Consider the following 25125-nt stretch of genomic DNA (forward strand, 5'->3'; position numbering starts at 1 on the left):
CAGCTCGAGCTAAAGCTGGGGTAATAATATAAATAACAACGCGTCTCGGAATAGAATATTTCTAGATATATGGCACTATACAAATGCCTATTATTATTGTTGTTATATTTGTAAAAGGTTGGGTGGGAGGCAACTAGTGCTTATAACTATCCAGCTTTAAAATACCATAAGTCTCATGTCCACCATATAGCTTAGGATCTCCAAACTAAGAAAAAAATGTCCTATTTAGATCTCCATACATCTCCATAGATTATCAAAATGATTCTGTCTGGTGCTACTTTGAACAGTAACTTTAGTAATTCTTGAAAAAAAAAACAGCGTCCTTGACCTTAATATCCATTTATTTTGCTAATAGGACAATGGATTGCATGGAATAAGCTGATCATTTCTGAGGTGGTGAATTATTGTTTCAGTGGCCCAAATGGTTGCTTTCCAAGTGGTCTAATGCCAATTTGTGTAATTACCAACTCGTTTACTATCATTTGGTCTATCATCCAATCGTCCAATAACCAGTTGGTCCAATACTCATTTAGTCCATAAACTATTTGGTCTAATTGGATAATTGTTAATTGGGCGAAACGAACGAAAAGAAAATGGGTATTAGACCAACTGGTTATTAGACATAATGGTTGTTAGACAAAATGTTGATGGACAGGATGGCATTAGACTAAATGAAAGTAGACCATGTAATGAGTGGACAAGTTTGCAATAGATAGATCAACAGTTTACCGCCCAAACATGGAGTAGTGTGTGTGTAGCGCTTTGTAACCAAAAGGAAACTTAGGCGCAGATATAAAATTATGGCCATTAGACTATATACATGTATGTGTAGATTCCCAAGCAGATTTCAGATTTAAAGTACAAGGCTTTGCTTGTCATGGAAACATGCTTGAAATTTGTAACTTTTATAAGCGATGAAATGTAATGAATGATTCAGGATTAAAGGTATTGTTTAACTTTGTGAGCAGCCGATTTAAAAAATTTCAAACCAAGATGAAACATGTGTACAAGTGCATGTATTGGAACTAATAAACCCCGAAAACAACCATTATTGAGAATTAAAAGCTAAAATTACAAGGCAAACCCTGATTTTGTAAATAGGCGTCTTATAGACACCTAAATAGTACACATAAGTGTAGGGGATGAAATGAAGATGGTGTTTCCGGTCACTATATATTTCAATTTTTGAAGCACTAAATAATTATTTTCGAACGCAATTTTTTCTGGGCTTCATTTTTGTAACATATCACGGATACAGGTGACAGGTGTGACCTTCTAGCTCAGATTTTTTTAAATGTCAAACCCATGTTAACCAATCACTTTAATGTTAAGCTGATTTCTGTATATTCAGGTGGAATTGTATGTTGAAAATATACGAAAGCTGTCAGAGGAAAGGGAGGCTCTTACTCAAGAATTTGAAGCAGAAAATGAGGAACTGAAGGAGGAAAATCAGAGACTTAAGAAGAGCAAGGAAAAAACTAATCAAGAAATCAAACAGCTTTTAAAACAGGTAAGTGTGGAAACCAGGCTTGGGAAAGAAAAGTTTTGGGATGCCGAAAATAGGCATGCTAGTAGCTTTAATTGCACAGAATATATTTTGAAATACAAATATAGATATGAAATAATGTCCAAAAATAAAATAATGTTTGGCCCTGACACTCTTTGTGGCCTTTGTGGCAAAAAACCACCTACATTAACACCATTAATTCCTTCATATTGTGTTGTTTTATGATTATCTTAAGTGTATTGATATGTTTATTTTGCATTTTTGTATATTGCTTTTTATTGTTTTTTTTTAAATAAAAGTTATCAGCAACACTAGTTAGGGTCAACCTCAAGCCAAAGTATTATAAGTAACCCCCTTTAAAAAAAATATTTCATTTGTTCTGCATTGAGAAGATCTCTATTTTGTTCATAGAGCTGTATCTGTCTGATGCAAAATGATTTTGGGAGACAGGTGGTTTCAGACCGCCTCAAAGTTCGTCAGTTCCAGGTATTTTCTGATTTGGAAATTTACCCCGATCAGAAAATACCAGGTAATATTGGCAGTATGAAAGCAAATTATGCGTAATCTCCCCAAAAGAAAATACCCACTTAATAATAGGTACTTGTCAAAACTACTCGAACTTTCGCTGGGATTTTTCCAAGATCGCAGGTATTTTGGCAATTTGAAAGCATTTTAGAGAACTGTTAGCCCAGTGTGTAGTTGGGCACGGGCGCCTGGGTGGCTTCTGAGCTAGTGATTTTGAATCTCGCGCTTCGCTTGCTTATCAGACCATACTGCACATGCTTGTTGCTTCAGGAACTTATCTCAAAGGGTATGTTTCAGGGCGATGTAAATGCAGAAATAATTAATGGGTATTTTTTAGCCTAAAAAAATTCTCTTAATTTAACAGGGATTCTTATGATCGAGGTGGTTTGAAACCACCTACTGTATGTTATGAGAAGAACATGTTTTGCCAGGAGTGTTGTCATATCCAATGGTGCAGTGGTGTTAATTCAGGATTTGAACTACCAGTGGAAAACTCAATTGAATTTGAGTTAAAAGAAAGAGAGAGAGATGGAGAAAGATTAGTTGGGGTTTCCCTCCGAGGGAGAAAGGTCAAAGATCAACTTCCCCCACAAAGCTGATACTTGAGACTCTACAGTTCTGTATGTGATGATATCTTGGCATGATCTGCAAACTTCATCCATCTTGATTTTGTTTCCTCCTCTCTCGTCTGTTTCTCTCTTTTTCATCTCTGTTCCTCTCTCTCTCTGTCTATCTGTCTTCATATTACCCTGTCTCACCATCCTTTTATTTAGGTGTACATGTCCTTTCCCTCTGTGCTCTGTTATCACCCACTTCGTATTGTGTTCATCTCTCTCTCATCCTTTCTCCCCTGCTCATCCCTTTCTCCCTCTCTCTCACACTCTCATAGTCACATACACTGTTCTCACCCCTTCTTTTTCTTCATCATTCTACAAATCTCAGGCACTCATCCTTGAATGATTCACCTTTGACTCTGTAGCTAGTATATGTAACCGTATCTCCTATAAAGTCATTAATTTCATATATGAATAATAATTATTATTATCTGCATTTTTATTATATTTTCATTGTTTTTTCTTGCATCTGCTTGCTATTTGGATGCTGGAGGCAATATGTCTTTGGGTTGTCTGGCTGTCTGTCTGTATGTCTTTTCATTCCATGTTTGTTTTCATGCATTCAGACATAATTATTACTTGGGGGGGGGGGGAATTCTGGAAAAGTCTCATAACTTTCCTCATAACTTTCCTCATAAGTTACCCATTTAATGGAGCGCTAATAGACCTCCAAATTCGTATTGTGAAAACCACCAGTGCTCAATTATTCTCCCTGTTGGCCATTCCCCTACTGAGCCAACCTAAAATTTTCTATTAGCATTCAGTGTCTCATCACTTTGCTGGCTTGCAGCGCAGCACCCAGCTGCAGGTGTACTGTGTCACAATCTTGATACAAAGATTTTTTGCTGAAAAATAATACTTACAGCGTTTGCATTAGAGATTAGAGTTTGTTATGTTGTAAATTTAAGTGTTGTCTTGCTCAACTTCAGACTTGCTTGATGCATACACAGAAGAGTCACAGTGACATTCATTTAACACAGTTTGGATTCAGTGACCTGGGGCCTGTTACACTAAGCATTTTGATGTATTTCAAATAAGAGAGAACAGTGCTTATTATTTCTCGGTCAGCATTTTGAACAAAATTGATTGGGCATTATCTTTTTGCAAGTAATTGCCAACCTTTATGTTAGTATGGAGCAATGGATTGGATTCAATATGTGACCAGCTACCCCCCAAAACCAACAAAAATTTGCCAGGGCAGGTTCTCTTAAAAAAGCCCAAATAATAATTTGGTCTTCAAAAAGTAAAAATAAGAAAATGAGTTTAACTTAAAGGGGCCTTGAAGATTTCATATGAACAATGTGAACATTCTTTTTTGGTTTAATTTGTAAAGATGAATAAAAGATGAGAGTTTGTTTAACACCATTCTTTTCCTTACTGCTTGGTAGTTTCACCAATATTACAAAGTATGCACATCCCTAGCTTGAGGGAGACCTTACCTTAAACCTTGTTTTCTCCTTAGTTTTTTATGCTCTCCTTGAGTTTCATTTACATGTATTTAATCAAGTAATTAAATGTTTTTTGTTGATAACTTTTTGTTTACAAGTGATATATCAATTTAAAGCTTAGTACATATATATGTTTTTATTCAGCAACATGAAAAACTGAAATTCATCTATGGCTACTTCCTATTGGTTTTTGGGTTGCAGGCCACACATGACAAGGTATTTGTGTTGGAATTAGTGGTGATAGATGGTGGTTATTATTTACCTGATTGCTAAGAAAGCAAGAATGCTTGTAAGCAAGCAACCAGAGGACTGACTGCTTAAGGTCCTCTCCGATGGACCTGGTAATGACGATTAATACCTTACCAAAGGCACAGCAGACTGGTGGAAAATCGAACCCGGGTCACCGGAATCCGAAACCCGCGCTCTACAGTATACAGACTGATCTACCATGCCTCCCATTAATCAATTGTTTTTATATTCTTTTTCAGGAGGGCTTCGAAGATTTAGCCCAGCGTTCTCCCAGTGAGGCTCTTGCTTACTTTCTCGTCGAGAGGACACGTCTGTCTGATAACATAGCCACAGAGAGAAGGAAATCCCTCACTAATGAATCGGCCAAGAATCACCTTGATCAGGTACACTGATTCACTAAGAGTTAAGATCAATTTCTATTGAGATGAAATCAGTGTTTAATCTATGGTTTATCAAAATTGGTTTTTGATAGCTATTAGTGAATTAACCACAAATCTCACCTTCTTTTGCTTTAATGATCAAAATCAGTTTTTTTTTTAAAGCTTTTCTAGTCAATCAATTTTTGGCAAAACAAAATCCACACAGGTCTTCATAAATTCAAAAGAAATTGATTTTAAAATTTTAAAAGGGTTTGAAAATTATTAATTAGTTTAGAATACACTCATTTAAACATGAAATGAGCTTGTTTGAATTGTTTACAGACTATTTAAGGCCCTGAATTAGTTTTCACCCATAGCTAAAAAAAATATTTTATTTGAAATTAAAAACAATAATTCATTCCAAGAGAGTACAGTGTATGTAAAGTTGGTGCTGAATTTCAACATGGCCATGAAGTCACCAGCAGAGTTGAGTTGAATCAGCCCCACATTTTTGGTGTTAGGTCAAGAAATTTAAAGTCCTGTCACTTTAAGGTCAACAGAACTTCAATTTTAATAAGACAAGGTCTTTTTGCTATATTGTCGCACAAATGGGACAAATAAAACAGGGCACAACAAATATCCAAAGCCCCTGAGAACTCCATCAATATCACAGCATCATGGCATCCACAACCATGGGCCCGTTGCATAAAACTTACCTGAGAAAACTCAGGTTGTTTTTACCGGAGTTTTTGCCCTGTGTTAAAGTCAGTGGCAGAAATCAGACTAACCTTAGTTTTCAGTTTTTACCAGAGTTTTCTCAGTTAAAGAGTTTTATGCAACAGGCCCCATGTCTTTCAATGTCCTTGGATGTATTTAAACCCAGTGTCGAATAATCAACCCTTCCCCAAAGTTCAGTCAAAACTGTAGGCTTAGCTACGCTGTTGGTCAGTCCAACAAAGTTAAAAAAGTTAAAGTTACAAGTTCTCCTTGTCATGTATCAGGTTCAGAGAGATAAGATTGGTAAGCTGGAGAAGGAGAAGGTCCACCTGGAGCAGGAGAACCGGCAGCAGATCCAGCGAGTCAAGGAGCTGGAGCTTGAACTCAAGATGATCAAGAACAGGCTGGAGAAAGAGAAGGAGACGCATCATAAGGAGGTGGAAAAAGTCCAGAAAAAGGCTGGTAGGTAGAGTAGAATATGATATAGGGCGTGTATGCTAATTGGTTTCTACTCTCTTTGTGTGTATTTCTGTCTATACTTTAGATAAAAGATTACATAGCAGCTTCTGGGAATGAATTCCTACTGTGAGAGGCTAATGGGGCATTGCAAGAAACTTGCGATCAATTGCAAGTCTATTTTCAGTCCCTGAATCAATCATAGGTCTTGTAATTAATTGGAAATTCATGATTGATTAGTAATCTGCTTCTTTAAACAAGGAGTGTAATCTGATTTGCTCCAGCTAAAATTGATCTATTGATTGTAAAATTGCAACAGAATATTTGTATTTGAATTGATTACAGATATTGTCTTGCAACACCCCCTAAGTGTTTAGAAGTAGGTATTACCACTGCAGGTCAAATATCAAAGTTCATAGCTAATTATTGGTTTGTACAATGACAATGACATTGTACACTTCTTGTCTGTATATATATCTATCTTTACTGCAGATGAAAGATTATAAAGCACATCGCACAATCTGTTTGTGATTGATATTCAATGAATAATAATAATAATAATAATATAGGATATTTATATTGCGCACATAAATGATAATAGCATTTGATATGATCAGCCAACCTATAAAATCTTATTTATCAGAGTTTCAATAGTGGTATAAATACTGGAATGATATATTCCAGTCTATTTTGAGTCTCCATCTAGGAAAAAAAAATAGATTCGAAATAATAATGTCATTATCATTAGCTGTAATTTGTATGTGATTTGGACTTAACTCCTACCGCAAGGCTCGTAGTAGGGCAGAATTTAGGTTTTAGTATTCTTGGCATGATGTTGAGATTATATATAAATTTTGTACTAATTGGAATTTTCATAGTTAATGTAACACAAGATTTTCATAGTTAATGTAACACAAGATTTGTACAAAATTATGATCATAGTCAGATCACATACTGTCTGGCAGGCTTTAGTGTGTTTTGAAGTCGGCTTTGACTTAGACCTTGGTCTAACTCTGTGCTAAAATTATGGGAAGCCAAACGTTTTAAAATTCTGTTTACAGTGAATGTTTCTCATGTTTACTGTGTTCTTTACTAATTCTTTAATAATGAAGACAACTGTCATGCTCATCCTTCCCAGGCAATTCATAATGTTTTGGGAGTCAAATGAGCTGATACATTGAACCTCTACTAATAGAGATTTGTGTAACATCTGGCTTTCCATTGTTAAACCACAACTTAAAACCAGAGTTAAACCTGACTTCAGAATACGGGCCTATGGGTGTTGGGTCAAAGTTCGCAGTTCTTGCATATCAGTAACTACCCTTATCCTTATTTGTATTTTTGTCTTGCTGTAGATGAAAGATTACAGAGCAGCTCTGGAGAGGAATCCCAGTTGAGGGAGGCTAAGCGTAAATTAGAACAAGGGCTCACCACCATGAAATACAGGTTGAAAACTAGTGAAGAGGAGAAGGAAAAGATAACAAAAGAGGTATGTCTTGAACATCAATTCAAATTCAATTTATTCTTGATGATAATTAAAGGACAAGTCCACCCCAACAAAAACTTGATTTGAATAAAAAGAGAAAAATTCAACAAGCATAACACTGAAAATTTCATCAAAATCGGATGTAAAATAAGAAAGTTATGACATTTCAAAATTTCGCTTCATTTCACAAAAACAGTTATATGAACGAGCCAGCTACATCCAAATGAGAGAGTCGATGATGTCATTCACTCACTATTTCTGTTGTTTTTTATTGTTTGAAATATGAAATATTTTGATTTTCTCGTCATTGTCATGTGAAATGAAGTTTCATTCCTCCCTGAACATGTGGAATTCCATTATTTTAACATTTTGTGCTTCAGGCAAGGAGGTCTTAATCGTCAAATTCGTAAAAATTGAAATATCGTATAATTCAAACAATAAAAAAACAAAAGAAATAGTGAGTGAGTGACATCATCAACTCTCTCATTTGGATGTAACTGGCTCGTTCATATAACTATTTTGTTAAAAATAAGCAAAACTTTGAAATGTCATAACTTTCTTATTTTACATCCGATTTTGATGAAATATTCAGCATTGTGCTTGTCTGATTTTTCCCTATTGATTCAAATCAACATTTTTCTGAGGTGGACTTGACCTTTAAAGCATCATCAAATTGTACATTCGTTTATAGAAATATCATTATAAGAAGAGGAGGGCAACAAAATGTTTACACTTGAAAATAAGAAGCCTCCAACACTCAGATGAATGGGGGGGGAGCGAAATATGTTCATTCACACACAAACACACCCACCGAGAAGCACACACACAAGCATGCCCGAACATCCATCATCTTGGTTCATTCATTAACAAAAATAATACATGTATAAATGAGGTGAGTTTGAATTCAAATTTGGAATAGGTACTAATAGTGATCATTTTACACACTTATGGAATATTGAGAGTCAGGGAAAAAAACTTTCTGTTGAGTATTTATCTAATCCAACATGCACCAGATGGGGCATATGAGCACTCCCTTTTGGTGATCTTTGTAAATTTTTGGTGAAACTTAATCCCTGTATTTTGATAATGTGCAAACATTGGCAAGTACAAAGCTGAATGTACGTCTGCTATCTTTACTGGCGACAAGTGTGGCTGTGCAATGGTATACAAATAATGAATGTTTTTGAGTGCAATTGACAGAATACTACATGAGGTGAAAGATTAAATGATCCACCAACGAGGCATACATGTAGCCGAGTTGAAGGGATCTTTTATTTCATTTGTCACTGAATGAAGTATTCTGCCCATTGCACAAATGAAAAGAACATTCATTATTTGATTTATATGACCCCTATGAATAGATCCTTTGTAATGTAAATTTATGAATTTTGGTGCAACATATGCTCTTGCAGTGCGATTTTGGTCTGTTGATTGTCGCAACATGGGCGCTTCAAAAAAGAGTGATTTTACTTGTGGTGCCTGCATAATTGGTGCTTGCGTGCAGTGAACAAAATCGTGGGGATCCAAGATTGCACGGATGATGACATTGTAAAATGGGCTGAATGGTCTATATCAAACAACCAGGATCTTATGAGAAGGCATATAAAGCATTTTGGAAAGTATGTCTGCAATGGTACAATTGTCATGTGTTTGAATATCCATGAGCTTGTGAAAACAGCATGCTTGGTAGGTGATGATCGTGTGACCGTTTTGCCTCGTACATGTATGTACTTTTTTCTGTTCTTATGGACAATGATCTTGCCATGACTGTTGAAATGTATCCATATTCAAGTGTCAAAATCATTATCCATTGTATTATTTATAAGCAAACATTTAAAAAGTGGAAAAATATTAGTGATTTATTTTTATTAGCTTTAACCCTATTTTAACTAGGCTACATGTATTTCAGACCATGCTATAAGGGGGGGGGGGGTCAATTTGATACCCCTTCAGATCTCGGCTGCTGATTGCATGATCGCTGCGAAAATTTGCACGCACATTGAGCCAGATGTAAACAACAAGACTGTATCGTAAAATTTTCAAAATAATTAATTATTCATATTTTTCATTGATTATTTATGAAAATTAGCGTATGAAATATGCCCCTAATTGTTTTTTTTTTTTGTAAATGTATGTTTTGGCTGTTAGTGTTAACTCACTTTGTATTACGGTAGCAAGTAGAATGCTAATTTTTGGTGAGAATATCAGTCTTGACATTTATAACTAATACCTACAAAAGAATTGCCAAAATGTAATTAATTTCTTATGTATGTTATTGTTTTTGAATTCTTATGTATTTCTTTATTTTTCAAACCTTTGTTTTTTTTCAATGAACTTTGTCGGGGCTTACTAGATAGATGGCACATAATAAATGCTGTACTTGTATTCATTATTATTATTATTTTACTGTGTGGGTGGATCATTTTTAATTTCTGGTACATGCAAAACAAAAATTGTAAACTCAGAATATTTGTAGAATTCTACTTAAAAATGAAGGCCCCAAATATCACTTAACAGTCCATTATAGGCTCTGGCTATTGGAGAAGTATTTCAAAGCCACTGCAATAAAAAGGGCTTAAATAGACTTTTAGCACTTGAAATAGAAATAGGCACAATGCACTAGAGTCCTAATCCGCCATCATTAAGTCAACCCCAATGGGTTAGTTTGGAGTACTTAGTTGGATAACATTGTGTAATCTTTCTAAATGATGATGCTTTATTGCACTAGGGATGTCTGATTCAAATAAATTGTACATGTTCTTTAGAGTTAGAGACTATTGTCAATTGAAAATTAATCTCCTTGGTATATTCCTGTTTGATACTTGAAAATGATGGGCTCTTTTTAGAATTGGACAGTCATATTCTCTCTTCAGATGTGGTATTATAAATAGAACATTAATTGGGGTGGCTGGGATAGCTATTGGTCATCTGTGTTTCTATTCATCTCTGACCATGATTAGGGACAAACCATTGTCCACTCCCCTTGGTTATTGATTAAAAGACCCCTTTTCAATTCAAAGCACCACTTGAATAGAAGTAACTGTCCGTAATTGAAAAGAAATTCCTTCGAGTTTGATAGTGCTTTCAAAAAGACAGTGGTTGTTACTCATACGATCAATATTTGGCCGGACTTGTGTTTGTGTACATGTACAAGTTGTATGTACAGAGGAATAGATACACAAAGAGGAATCATGTGGATTTTTAATTTGGATTAATTTGGAGCATTTGAAGATGCCTTTGATCTCTTGTGGAACATACAGTACTCAATAGCTACAAGTGTAGTTTTGATTTTGGGTTATCATGCCTTGCCTGGAAATGTCCTGCAGTATATTTTCAATCATGCAGTGTGGTATTTATTTTGTAATTTCAAGAAAGTGTTGATTTTGTCATGCATTTTGGAGGCTGTTTAGATCAAATGAAAGATGGTATTAAAGTGCAGCAAGTCAACACTGCTGGCTTGAGCAACAACTTGATTGGATTTTAAAAGGATTTTTGCCGTTTGGCTTTTGCAAGGATTTTATTTCTGTTTGGAGTGATTTTCACCAAAGTGAAAGGAAAATAATTACAAACAAGCATGGCTGCCTACCAAGATAGAAGGGTAAGTGATTAAAATTCAGGTTGATTTTTTATTGTTTTTTCAATAATGTCCTTCTGTGGAGCTACATGTACATGTACTACCCAAAATACCATGGCTGGTATTCTGAAGTCAGGTTTGGCTTAGACCATGGTCTAACTCTGTGCTAAAGTTATGGGGAGCCAAAGACTAAATTTTTTTCCTCATTGTATATTTCTTATATTTACTATTTTGTTTCCCTTTGCTTTCATAATAAATAAAATATTTCAGTTATCATTCTGAGAAAGTTATAAATGATTTGAGTCTCATAAGAGTTAATAAAGTGAACATATAAGATTTTTGCCTCAATTGGCTCTCCATAGTTGAGCCACAACTTTAAACCAGGGCTTGATTTAAACCCGAGTTCAGAATACTGGTCGATATGTTAGGTTTAAGCAATATAGGGCCACATCTGCTATAACATTCTACACCCAGGCTAAATGAATCACACAAGAAGCCATGATGCTTTTATTATGCCTCTCCTGAGATAAACATGAATCAGAATAACATTTTGCAAATTTTATCTGAGCCTAGTCTGCGATTATAAGACTTTAATCAAGAACATAGAAGAAGGGTACACCATGTCCTTTAAGAAGTCCCTTAAAACTCTCTTTCTAGGCAACTGCCTTCATTTTGTTCTGATTTTTGTTTGTATAATAAAACTATAAATTATATGTTAACTGAAATTACATGTATGAGCGCTTTGGGCCATTTGGGAAAAGCGTGTTATAAATATTGAGTGTTATTATGATGTACAGGAGGCGGGGTGGGGACGAAGAGGGGGGGGGGGGGGAGAAGATGGAAGAGGATGAAGGAGGATGAGAAAAAATGAGAAAGAGAATGAGAAATGGAAAAAGAAGGAGAAGATTCTAATGCCAATTCATCCAATTGTCAACTCATCAACTTTCATTGGGTCTGCACCAGTTCCTTCACTATCCACATGGTCTAATTGCCATTTCGTCTGATAACCTGGTGGGTGTTTCATAAAGCTGTTCGTAAGTTAAGAGCGACTTTAAGAACGACTGGTGAACCTTTCTTACGCGCTAAACCATCACCACTGAATATACCATTTACCATAAGAAAGGATCACCAGTCGATCTTAAAGTCGCTCTTAACTTACGAACAGCTTTATGAAACACAGTTTGCCCAGCCCAGTAGCAATTTAGTCCATTTGGTCTAATTGGACTAAGTGCTAATTGCGCAAAATGAATGAAAATGAAATGAATATACATGTAAGACCAACTGGTTATGTGATGAAATGGTCAGCTATGTGGGTGCGTCGTGGTCTAGTGGTTCTGACTCTCGCCTTTGAAACAGAGGGTCGTGTGTTCGAATCGTAGCCATGGCGTATTTTCCTTCAGCAAGAAATTTATCCACACTGCGCTGCACTCGACCCAGGTGAGGTGAATGGGTACCCGGTAGGAGTAATTCCTTGCATGCACTGAGCACCGGTGATGGTAGCTCGAGCTAAAGCCGGGGTAATAATAGCAGCGCTTTGTATCCTCTGGCAAAAAGCGCTTTATAAATACAGCTATTATAGATAGATGGAATGGAAATTGATGATTGGACCAAGTGATTGTTAGACAAAAATTTTGATGGACGGAAATCACGGAGTGGCATTAGACTATTGTGAAAGTGTGGTGAATGGACAAGTTGGCAGGAGACAAATTGGCAATTTACCAAGGAGAAGGAGAAGAAGAAAAAGAAAGAGAAGTAGGATGAGGAAGATGAAGCAATAGAAGAAAACAATGAAGAAGAGGAAGAAGAAGAGAAGGAGATCTTAAAAAGCGACTATTTTTTGAGGGGTGATATTTGCCATTGTTTGTGAATGGACTTAATAATCTTTTGATTGTATTGGATCTCCCCAGGGAATCTTGCTTTTGCCGTTTCATCATCAATCAATCTTTCTTATTTTGTAAACTGAATACTGCCCTCTACAGTTCTGAATCATTTTGACAGTACATTTTTAGTTTTACCTTTGAAATATTTAGTTCTTATTAACGAAAGCCTACCTGTGGTTTTTCCTAGCTAGAAACAAATAATTTATGCAGTATGTAATGGTTCTCCAGTATCATAGTTCATTGTTTCGTTGATTACCTGCTCAAAATCTCTGCTACTACATGTAAGGCTATTTTGAGCCGGTATCACAATGATTATTTACACAATCATATTTTAATAAAAAATAACCCAACAAAAATGCCCTGAATATCTACTTTTATTTAAATTCTTTTCTTACATTTAAGCTAGAAAGTCTTTCAGATGCTTGCCTGAGGTTTGTGGGAAATAGCGAAATAAAAAAAACATTTGAAAATTAGATGCTGAAGAATTGTATTTGACATGTTACGCATTTAAAATATCATTGTCAACTGAAATTGTTTTCAGAAGCTTTCCCATGATAGGAAAAAAGTGCTAATATATAGTTTACATGTAGAGTGATTAAAAAAAAATGAAACCTACATGTAAGTAGCAAAATTAATGATTTTAGAACAGAAAGTGTATCACAGAACAATATCATTTTCAAATATTGACTTGTATTTATTGGCTGTGTGTTTGAAATAAGCCTGAGTCATATCGATTATTTTGAAAACCGGTGTTCGACAGCTTTAATTCGATCGAACATCGATGCATCGAATATTGAAGGCGGGAAAAAATTTGCTCCGGCCATCGCGTCGATGCGCTATGCATGCACTACGCACTGACGGTATGCGCTGGCGTTAGCCGGGTGAGCGTTGCACAAGCAGATGACAGAGCAAAGTTCGTTTGTATTTTCCATGACCACAAAACACACACAAAAAAGGCCGGGGACCAATGCAGAATTCTTCCCAAAATATCTTCAACAATGATATTTGCAGATGACAACATATAAGTTTAAAGTGAAACAATAATAAAGACATGAATCACGCAGAGTCGATCCGAATGATTTTCGGTCAACTAGCATTCGCAGTCCAGACTCGCATTCACCAGCCCCGTACACTCACTCTCCCGAAACGACAGGCGTGCTTGTCAGCGCCAGCAAACAAGTGCAACCAACGGAGAGCGCTATAACTTGCCTGAGATTGTGTAGTTGGCTCCAAAATGAGTTCCAAATAAATTTATGCGAATAAATACGTAATTTTCTCTGGATGGTCATTTGAATTGCTATTCAATGCTGATATAACGATTGTGAGGAAAGATGGTGAAATATGAGTTATGACGATGTTTGAGAATTAATCCTGATGACAATCTGAGCATGCGATCGAAATAAATACGAATGTTTCGAATCGAGCCCGGGATCGAGCCCTAAATTCATATAAATTATTACGATTTAACAAGATTTTATGGTCATACTAAGAATATTGACGATGTCAGCAAAGTATGTTATGTTCATATGGAAGAATTAATACTGGCATTATTTCTTTTGTTATTCCATCTCTGGACGTCTTCTCCGAGCTCCGAGAAAAGAAGCACAATGCGCATGCGTGTTCGATGACGTATGACATATTTTCCATTCATGAAATCAGAGCCCAAAGTTGGGCACAATCTAGCATCAAATTGATGGGAAAAAAATATCAAACGCAATTTTCTCTGTTTTGTCATGTAAAATGTTATTATATGGTTATATTACGATCTTGAAAAGAGTTTTTTGAATGTAGGCAATGTTCGAGAATCAATCCTGATGTGATAATTATTTTTTTTTAGACAAGTGCACTCTCTCGACTCAAGTCGATCGTCATGAGATGTCCGCCATTGAAAATTGAAACGAAATACAAACGTTTCACATCAAGCTCTAAATTCATATTAATGATTATCATATATGTAAATTATTGTTAAATATTACGATTAAATAATGTTCTATGGTCATGATATTAATATTGTTCATGAAAGCAAGATTTATTTTACGTTGATCGCGTCAATCTCCGGCCATTTTCTGGTTTGATTAAAGAACAGTACTGCGCATGCACGATCGATGGCCATGACTTCCATTCATGAATTCATCGTGCATAAATTATCTCAGCACGAGGACTAGCAGACGAGTAAGACTCGAAGTATGATCGAAATAAACTTCAAATTAATGGTGAATAGGCATCATAATTACACAATCGGTTTCATTTGGGGGGCAATAGAAATCAAGTCAGTAGTAGTCAAGTTGGACATTATGATATTTTGATGATTGATTGTGTGATCCAAACGAATCGGCCGGCCGACGTATTTTTTTTTCGATGCACCGATTTTGCAAAATCTGCACCGGTGTTCGATGACATCGATCGAACACCGATTTTAAAATCGATTCGACTCAGGCTTAGTTTGAAAATATTTCCTGGTTATAATAACGGCACAAGATTTTCTGGTAAATCCATAAATTATTCATACATGTATGTCATTAGTTTGAATAAATTAGTTTTAAAATCTGATTATTAACCAATCAATAAAAGTGAAATTTGAACAACATGTACCTGTACATGTCCACATGCTTTAAATCCATGCACCTCTATATTTGGTTTCCTACTCGAGTGCCTCCAAGGCCAATGCATATTAAATGCACTTTAATCATCTCAGCTCGGGCAATTATACTCTGGTTGCCATGGCAGCACTATGCCACTCTGCTGATATTTGAATAGCATGCATTGGAGTGCTGTGTTTGCTTAAGATCAGGGAATAGTGAGTTTGTATGGCCTGGCTGCATAATGATCTCTGACATCAATAGAGTATCAACTTTGTGCTATCAAGATTAATATTTGTTGATTGGTATCATTGAAGCTCTGATCGTATGTGGTTTAAACATGGAATGAGGTAATATTTGTTGGTTCTTAAAATGAAAAGTTTAATCATTCAAAATTATTTTATATAATAACAAACTAATATTCCTAAATATGAACCAGTTAAATTCAAAATTATTTTTTAAGATAAACTATTCATAAATTTGAACCAGTAACTTACATGTATGTACATGTAAAAGATAGAATCAATCTTATCAATCGTAAGTTTACAAACTGTACAGTACTTGGGTATTGTGCAATCAATGTGTCTTTGTGTAACCAGACTCTGGTTACAAAGTTAGATGTTTAAAATATCCCCCGCCCCTCAAGAAAGAGAGAAAAGGGGAACATATTAAGGGGTATGGCATGCTGTAAATACAGTATGTCCTATTTGATTATTAAAAAAGATCTTGTTATATTCCCAAATAATAACTTTTCTTCTTACATGTAGTTCAGACAGAGGTGTGTGGGCCATTCCAATTTCCAAACTTCTACATTTGAATACTTTTATACAATTGCTAAATTTTGTATCTCCACAAGTATTTCTTTGTCAAGTTTTAGGTCATTGCATTGTGTGTTAGCAGACAGATAGAGAGAGAAAGAGAGAGGGGGGATTGTAATATATTTTCTCTCTCTCACAATTCACCCCCTGCAGAGCACTGAATAAAACACTGAAAGATAAAGAGATCAACGGTAGTGAATTATGGTATATGCACGTTCAAACTTTATATTATTACAACCCTCTTTTTGCTGGAAACATTCATAATTATGCATATTATTGTGGAATAAATTGATCATCACTCAGAAGAGAGATGGAAGAAAAGGTATGTATTGTCACCTTTGTATCAGGTACTTGTAGATGTATGTTGTTCATAGAAATTTGAAAGCAATATTTGATATCATAAAGCAAATCTTGTGTACCACATTATAGCAATGCCCAGGGGCCTGTAACACAAAGCTTAATAGCAATGATTGTAGAACATTTTTCTACGATTAACTCCATTAATCTGTCGTGAAAATCAAGCGTACATTCAATCGCTATTCTTTGTGTTACTGGACCCTGGTCTTTTTAAATTGCCCTGGCCCCATTGCATATTAAAAGACAATATCATTCTGCATGTAACAAAAAGCAGTAAAAACTGTTCGTGAAAAGCTTTTTTCATTGTATTTAGACTTTCTCAACATGGCTTAATCACTTGAAAGGGGGCGGGGCAAGGGAGAAAGGGAGAGGGAGAGAGATATAAATCCATGAGAGGAAGAGGTAAAAGAAAGAGAGGGAGATAAAGAAAGAAAAGAAAGAAAAGAAGAGTGAAATGGAATCGGGACAGCAAGAAGCCATGTACAATCCTGCCTGCAATGACTAGGCTTCCCAAAGGAATTTATCAGAGAGAAAGCAATGACTGTAATGATTGCAATAAATGAGGACACTTCAGTTTTCAACAGGTTGTCACAGACATTGCAGAATTCTAAACTTCTATGGTGGAGACGATGCAGAAACCCTTCAACGAATGAATAACCGTCTCAAACATGTATTAGAATGTTTTAACAATTTTCAATCTCCTATAAAAACACTGGAAACTCTGAAAAACAACGTTTTCACATTTCCTTGAGATAGTTGCCACTTTGCCACAAGGACACCCAGACTCGATTGCGAACTGGTTGTACTTCGATTTATTTGATAGGGCTGTCTGCACCATCCCGAGTTTTCAAATTAGCGCGCTATTTCTGATCCGGCAAATCATCCAGATCTGAACAATCTTGAGATTATTTGCAGTGGAGATGCAATTATTGCACTAGATCATAGGATTAATCTCGAGATTCAATCCCAAGTCAACTTGGGATTATTTGCAAAATAGCACGCTATTTTCCGAATTATCACGCTAATTCGTCATTGCAGACGCACTCGGGTTTATTTATTCACGGCGTCGGACCATAATGCATCGATGCTCGAGCAGGAATCGCTCTTCTTGCGATGGTGGAGACGGGGTTTCTTGAATCTCGAGATAAATCGCGAAGAGTGCCAATTTGGCTAACATCTCGAGGTTGAGCAATCTCGGGATGGTGCAGCACCGCCACCTAGTCAAATTTCTTTAGCTAGAATGATATCACAAACCAGGATCAACCATCAAAACAATGATACAGAACATTTTATTTCTGGAGAGGATTCAATTGCAGTGTTTTCCCCTCTTTTCTAAGCCCACCCACCACACATCGCAGATCAGTGAGTGTGAACCAGGAATTAAATGTTAACCTTGGAGTGAGTGGATGCAATGGATACAAACCAGAAGTAGGCCCATTCCTGTACTGAAGGCCCTTTACAGCGAGTTTTGAATGTGCTAGTCTTTGCATGGAGACACAATTGATCAAAGTTTCAATCAGGGTCTGTGCCTGCAGACTATACCGAAGGCCCTTTGAAACAGCAAGTTTTATATGTACTAGTCTTGTGTGAATACCCACTTTTTGATCAAAGTTTCAACCAGGGGTTTTAGCTTTCATGGCCCTACAGATTGATTCCAAACTGCAACTTTTTTCAGCGTTTGATATTCTGAAAGATATTTATCTTTATGACTGACAAAAATTTGATAGTCTATGAACACAACAAAGTGAAAACTGTGATTCAAGAGTGTTGATTATATGCAGCGAGATACCCCCAATTTGCAATTATTTCAAATTCTTGTTTCAGACATGGACCTACATTTACTGAGTAGGTCCATGTTTGAGAAAAGGAGGAAGAGGGAGAGAGAAATGAAGAGAGCTATGGAGGGAGGGGGACAGATTTCAAATACCTCTTCTTTAAGGAAAGGATATAAATAATAGAATACTAGGGGCCAATGTAAGATGACTTAAAAGCTCTGTTGTCTGGACAACCAGGTAGGCTTGCTATAATCCAGCTTGTTCGACCCAACCCTTTTCAATTGGAAACAGTTGAAGATTACAGCTTTTTCAATCTTGTGAGGGTCTAGCCATCGTCTATTGAGCCATGTTTAGACGAGAATAAAATCTATCGAAAACTAGAAAAGAGCCTTTGAAAATTCCCACAGGGTTCAATGTAGACGGTTAGTAAAGCAAATTTTGGTGGGTTAGCTGAAAAAGGAGCAAACAAGCAAAAAGAAAAATCATATCCTTGCTTTGACAAGAGGATTTTAAACAAGTGTGTTTTGATTTGGAGACATTTACAAGTAGATGTCTACACGTGTAAAAATATTCCCTTGAACTTGCAGTAAATGGCTTTTCGTGAAATTATCTCATAAATGTCTTTAAAATAAAGAAAATATAAGAAAGATGTGTTCAAGCAACCAGTTAAGTTTTAGCAGCTAACATTTTGCCTTAGACTTACAGTTGACCTGTCTCCATGTGAACCTTACTATAGATCTTCTTGACAAGATTGAAAGCTTGATAACCCAAGATTTTGTTTGCTATTGTGTTCACATGACAAAGGCTCTTTGTATTTGTCTAACTTTATTGTCTTCCTGTACTTGAATGGAATTTAGACTTAGCCCTGCTTCCAGAAAGTATAGCTTGGGTCTAAAGTCTTCATCTCCAAGAAATTTAGTGTCGTTCGTTGATGATGAATATCATGTTTTGGAGTGACTGTGTATGTGGCTTGTAATACATTGTACTCGAGAGTTTCATCATGCCATGGACCATGATCATGCGTTGCTACCAAAGAGTTCTCACTTTGGATTTTTAATAGGACTACTCCGATCATCCCTGAACGAATTCAGTAAGTTTTGTGATCTTTTTAGAGGGAGTCTCTAATCATACAGATTGATTTTCAGTTTTCTTTTATTGATAAATTTTTGCCTATTTCTGTTTTGTTTGCAAAATATTTAATACCCAATATTAAAAATTGTTTTCCCCCGAAAAGATGGAGTGACCGGGAATTACAGGCCACCCCATTCTTCCTGTACCAGATGATGATGACGGAAGGGAAGGGAGGGGGGTCCTGATAATAACCTGCCCTTAACTTTACATTTTTGTGATGATAACTTCTCAATGCAACTATTTGTTTTCAATATGGATCCTTGTCAGATCCATGTTTTTACTCAGACTTCTGACATCTTTATATTATTAACTAGATATCGGGTATGTGGTTCTAGACTCAATTAATCAGGGATGTGAGAATTCAGCTCTTTTAGCTGATTTCAGATTTTTGTTTTTGTTTTGATTTTCAGCTTATATTCTAGGGCAATTCCATAAAATATGCACGTCCAACCCCCTATCATGGGACCTTCATGAAATTTTCTGTCTCTGATTTCTTGTTCTTTTGACCGTCTGTAATGTTCTCAAATGACAATGACTTGGTTTATTGACGTGAAGTAAAACTGAGAAAAATGGGGGTTGGACGTACGGAAAGGTTGATCAGTGGTCATATTATGGAATTGCCCTTTAGATTTCCTCTGTACAAAGACTGTGGGAGCTCTTCCTGTTTCAGCTTTTTTTTCAACACTCTTCAGCTTTTTTCAGATCCTTTTATTTGTGACTAATCACACCCCTGATTAATGTTTGATTGACCATGAATTGTTGCATTTTACTGCAAGATTTGTTTGACATTTTTTTCCACGAAGGTTTTATAAAAATATGTAGATAGTTGACCAGAATTTATGACCGCCACCATCACTACCAACACTAACACCATCACTAGAATTTAATATTGATATTAATTGGAATCATTACTAATTAAAAAAAAGCGTAGGCCTATATATGTATTAGACTGACAGAGAAGCTTATCCTATTTCTGCTAAATGTGTGTCTTTAAGTGTCAAAAGTTAAGCAAAAATATTGATTACCCATGTTTGATTAATGACATTGATAAGAGTCAAATATTTTCTCATTGCTGTTTTTTTTCTTTGCTTTTCTTTCAAATCTATTGATTTACTTCTTTGAATTCACAGATGATTATCCATCAATTTTGACTATGATTAGAATGATAAAGATTAAATTCTGTGCTAGCTAGAACTTGCATTGTTTTGTGTTACACTGTTGTTCACATTGATGATTGAGGCCACTCTGAGGCCTGGGAGTGTATTGTTGACATTGTTATTTGTTACGCTTGGTCTGAGGCAAAAATCAATATTACAGTTGACTTCTACCAGCATACCAACTCCTATCCACACATGCATGTATGAAACTGGGCACATTATATCTACATGGATATATCATGGACTTTCTTGGTGTTCGTAGGCTGCTGTTAATTAGTGTAGATGTCTTACTTTTGATGGTGTGAAAATTGTGATTTTGTGTGATTTGGAAAATTTCTTCCTCATTCCTGCTTCGTGGTGGTATGTAAAAATTGCACATTGTAATTGATATTCGTTTAGAATGACTTTGAGGTGATGCTGCCGTGCATGTTGTACAGTATGTCAGTGTATCTGAGCTGGATATTTGACATTATCATCTATATAGAGTGTTTTAGCGATGCATTAAATATGCATACAACGTGTACGTATAATGAACGTAATGCGATGTGCAGCATAGAGCACAATGATTCTCAAAAGAAGAACTATGTATTTAAGTCGTATTTCAATGTTCAAATTTGATCTTACAAGTGATGATACCATGTGACATGACTAACTTGATCAAATTTTTCCTTTTTTGTTGAGGGGGGGGGGGCTGGGAATAGGTAATAGTTTATATTTTTATTTCATGGAAAACCGGAAATATTTCACTTGTTATGGCCAATATTCCACTCATCTGCGATTCATGGAATATTTTCCTGAACTGTTGGAATATTTCTGGTATTCCATTCTTATCCAATGTATCATTCACTAGTGACTCCAATGAAGACTTTTTTTCAGTATGGCAAAGTCATATAAAATGGTAATATTAAATAATTTTCATCTACATGTATAGAATTTCAACTTTGAGTTTTAGCAAGCAGAGAACCAATTTGTATTCAAATGAGGGAACTTATGATCATGATGCCACACCTTTGTGAAATATTATATTTTGTGAAATATATGAATTTCAATTTTTATTCCTTCGTTATTGTTTCAAGATCCAACAGTAAATTACAGGTACAACATATTCATGTGTTGCTTCTCTACGATGTATTCAAATCACTTGCTGTTGGGGTGAAATTTTATTTTTTAAGATCAGTCTTACATGTATTTTGTAAAATAATATTTTTTATTGAGAGGTGGTGTGGCTCAGTGGATAAGTCTCTGGACTTTGAACCAAAAGATCTTGGTTCAAACCAAACAACAACACTTTTTTTGTCAAAGTGTTTATCTACATGTACATTTGCCACTCTCCACCCAGGTGTAGTTGAAATTGAAATTGTTTTTTTTATTGAAATTGAAATTGAAATGGTTTATTCAGAAATCTTCATCGCAGCCAAAGGCTGAATTGCGAAATTCTGTACAAGGTAAAATACAAAATATATACAATAACAATTGCTATAACAAAATGACATATAAAAGTAATGAAATAAATAAATGTTATATGTTGTAAATTAAGAAAGGAGAAGATTAGAATAATTTTATACATGGGATAACAGTAATATTGGATAGTTGTAACCACAATATGATTCTGTGGGGATAAAGTCAGTCATTCATAAGCTTGCATGAATAAAATAAGAAACAAATTATAAACAAATGATATTTCTTTAAAGAATTGAATATGAAATGTAACTGAGCCGGAATAAGGGGGAAAATGAAAAAAATGTTGATGAGGTTGGTAAAACTGATTAAAGGACTTCTGTCAATGAGTTAAGTAGTATTCACTTGGCTTACACCATGTACACGGAAATAAGAGATATCATAAATCTAATGATTGATTAAATATTTTCTCGCTGTATATGTATAAAACTGGAATTAGCATACTAAACAATTATACCAAGATGGGATAAAACAACAATGCCCATTGAAAACAAGCAATGCTAGATGTGGTAAAAGTAATATTAAGTACATCATGTAAGCTTGATTATCGTAATAATTTTGCTGCAAAGAGTCGTAACCAGAATTTAAAGCGAACGAAAACATTATATTATATTAGAAGATAGCATATCAATTTCGCCTTTAATAAAATTTATTATGCATAATTTGGATATCATTAACACATTGATTGCCTGTTGAGAAGTTGTGTCGTGTATTAAATTAAATTAATCGTAAATTTTGAAATTCATTACATATTCGATTGACTGTTAAGTAGTCGGACCATGTATGGGACAGCGCTTTTTCGACGGCGTTCTGTTCTACAGCGTATTTCAGTGTACATATTGCTGTAACGTAGTGAACGTTTGTGGACCGCCTCTCGAGTTGGAGGTAGCCAATCGTGAAAGGGGGAGGAATGAAGACTAACGCCCTTTGCCAGTCTCATACATAGTCCTTCTCTCCGCTTATCTAGAGTAGATAGGTTAAGCAGTTCTAGTGCATGGTCATAATCTTGGTAAGCGGGCCCAAGCATGAGGCGGAATGCGCGTTTTTGTATTCTCTCAATTTGTTTTCTCTGTGATGCGTCAAGTCCAGAGTGCCAAACTGGTGCACAGTACTCTAATGCTGGACGAACATAGGAGGTATAAATCACCTTCAAATCATCAAGGGGTAGTTTGAATCCCTTGAGGATGCGCAACATATGAAGCCTCATGCTTGCGCGCTTGGTGATCTCATTGACATGATATGTCCATTTCAAATCATTCTGAATGCAAACTCCAAGTAGTTTCATGAACTGGACTTCAGATAGTTCCTGCCCTTCGAGTTCAACAGTGGGATTTGGTGGACTTGTTCTCATGAAGCTTATGTGCATGACAGCACATTTACTAGGGTTGAGTTTCATGTTGTTATCTTTAGACCACTGCTGAAGCTCATGTGCACTCTTCTGGATGGTGGCAGGGTCGCTCGTTTTCCTGCTTTCTAGTATCGAAAGATCATCTACGTATTTCCAATGTAGATTGGGGCTCTGCTGGCATGCATCATTGATCAAGCAGAGGAAAATAAGCGGGCCTAAACGAGTTCCCTGCGGGGCACCAGCTTGTATGTTCTTCCATCCTGAGACTACTGATCTGTACTTAACACACTGTTGCCGGTCTTTCAAGAAGTCGCATATCCATGCAACCAATGCTGGTTGAACATTCATGTCTAAGAGCTTTGATAGAGCCAGGTTGTGGTCAATCCGATCGAAGGCCTTGGAGAAATCAGTGGCCAATAGGGTACATATTGATTTCGGTTTGTCAACATTAGCATGTATTACATTGAGGAGATCAATCAGATAGTGCGATGTTGACATACCCTTTCTATTTCCATACTGAGCTTTGTCGATGGACCCTTCCATGTCTTTTAGAGCCCAATTAGCAACAAACTTCTCAGCTACTTTTGAAAAATGATCTGTCAGTGACACAGGTCGTAGGTTTTCAATAGTGGGTTGCGGGACTTTCGGCACTGGAACAACGCAAGCCCGTTTCCAGCATTGAGGCACCACTGTTTGTTGAAAAGAAGAATTCAAGATGTCGCAAAGTGGTATGCATAACTCGTAGGCGAAGAGGTTTATTACTCTAGCTGGGATCCCGTCTGGACCAGGAGCCTTACTCTGTTTGATGTTCTTCAGCTCTCTGTAGACCTGATACGGTTGTACAAAGGGAAGGGGTTTGCTCGCAGGGAGATAAGATGGCAAAGTAGATGTGTTCAACCTTGGGATGTCCTTTGCTATGTCAGTGAAGAAACTATTTATCTCTTCTGCACAGCTCCTCAGGTCACAGGGATCAGTACTAGGGATATCAATCTTTGGTGACTTCACGTGACCACTTGTCATTATCTTGATGTGTCTATACCATTTTCGATGGATTTGACTCCTTCATCTTCTGAACCCGGTTGCCGTAGTAATCAGCTTTGGCAAGTACAATCTGCCGTTGCACCTTGTTCCTCAGCTGATGCCATCTTGCAATATCATTTTGAGCGAAAGCGGTTTGCCGCTCTGAAATCAAGGATTTGATGGCTGGTGTCATCCACGGTTTGTCTTGTACATGGAGCCTTGAGGTCTTCTTTGGAAAGTAGGAATCTAACAGAGGTAACAGGATGTTGTAGAATTCATGGCATTTGTCATCTACATTGTCAGATTCGAAGACACTCGACCAATCATAGTCAAAAAGTTAAGCGCCAAACTCACGAATAGCGCTGTCCTTCATAGGTCTGGTTACTTTCTTGCTCACGCGATTCACTAGAATCGGGGTAGAGTCACTCGGGGGCCAAAGGATAGAATTATGATCACTTGATCCCAGAGGTGACATAATCGATGGTGACTTAAAGTAAGTGCCGACATTTGTGATGATTTTGTCTAAGATTCTGTCACCCCGTGTAACCTTGTCTACAACTTGGACGAAGCTCCTATCTGATGTCAAACAAGATGTATCAAGGTCGTTGAAGTCACCCATGATTACAAATCCAACATCCGGACAACGGGAAGAAATAGAATCTGTTGT

The 25125-nt window shown here is 36.3% G+C and overlaps 1 protein-coding gene across 2 annotated transcripts in view; it reads left to right on the forward strand.

The window, feature by feature from the left end:
• Window positions 1–25125, forward strand: part of LOC121427345 (myosin-9-like) — a 60917-nt gene that overhangs the window by 2037 nt on the left and 33755 nt on the right. For both annotated transcript variants that reach the window (XM_041623692.1, XM_041623693.1), the window contains exons 3-6: window positions 1352–1510; window positions 4583–4726; window positions 5704–5881; window positions 7231–7364. In XM_041623692.1, coding sequence (XP_041479626.1) covers window positions 1352–1510; window positions 4583–4726; window positions 5704–5881; window positions 7231–7364 — 615 coding nt within the window. The remainder of the gene's footprint in view (window positions 1–1351; window positions 1511–4582; window positions 4727–5703; window positions 5882–7230; window positions 7365–25125) is intronic.

Source organism: Lytechinus variegatus, chromosome 14, assembly GCF_018143015.1.
Source record: "Lytechinus variegatus isolate NC3 chromosome 14, Lvar_3.0, whole genome shotgun sequence".
In the NCBI taxonomy this organism is placed as follows: Eukaryota; Metazoa; Echinodermata; class Echinoidea; order Temnopleuroida; family Toxopneustidae; genus Lytechinus; species Lytechinus variegatus.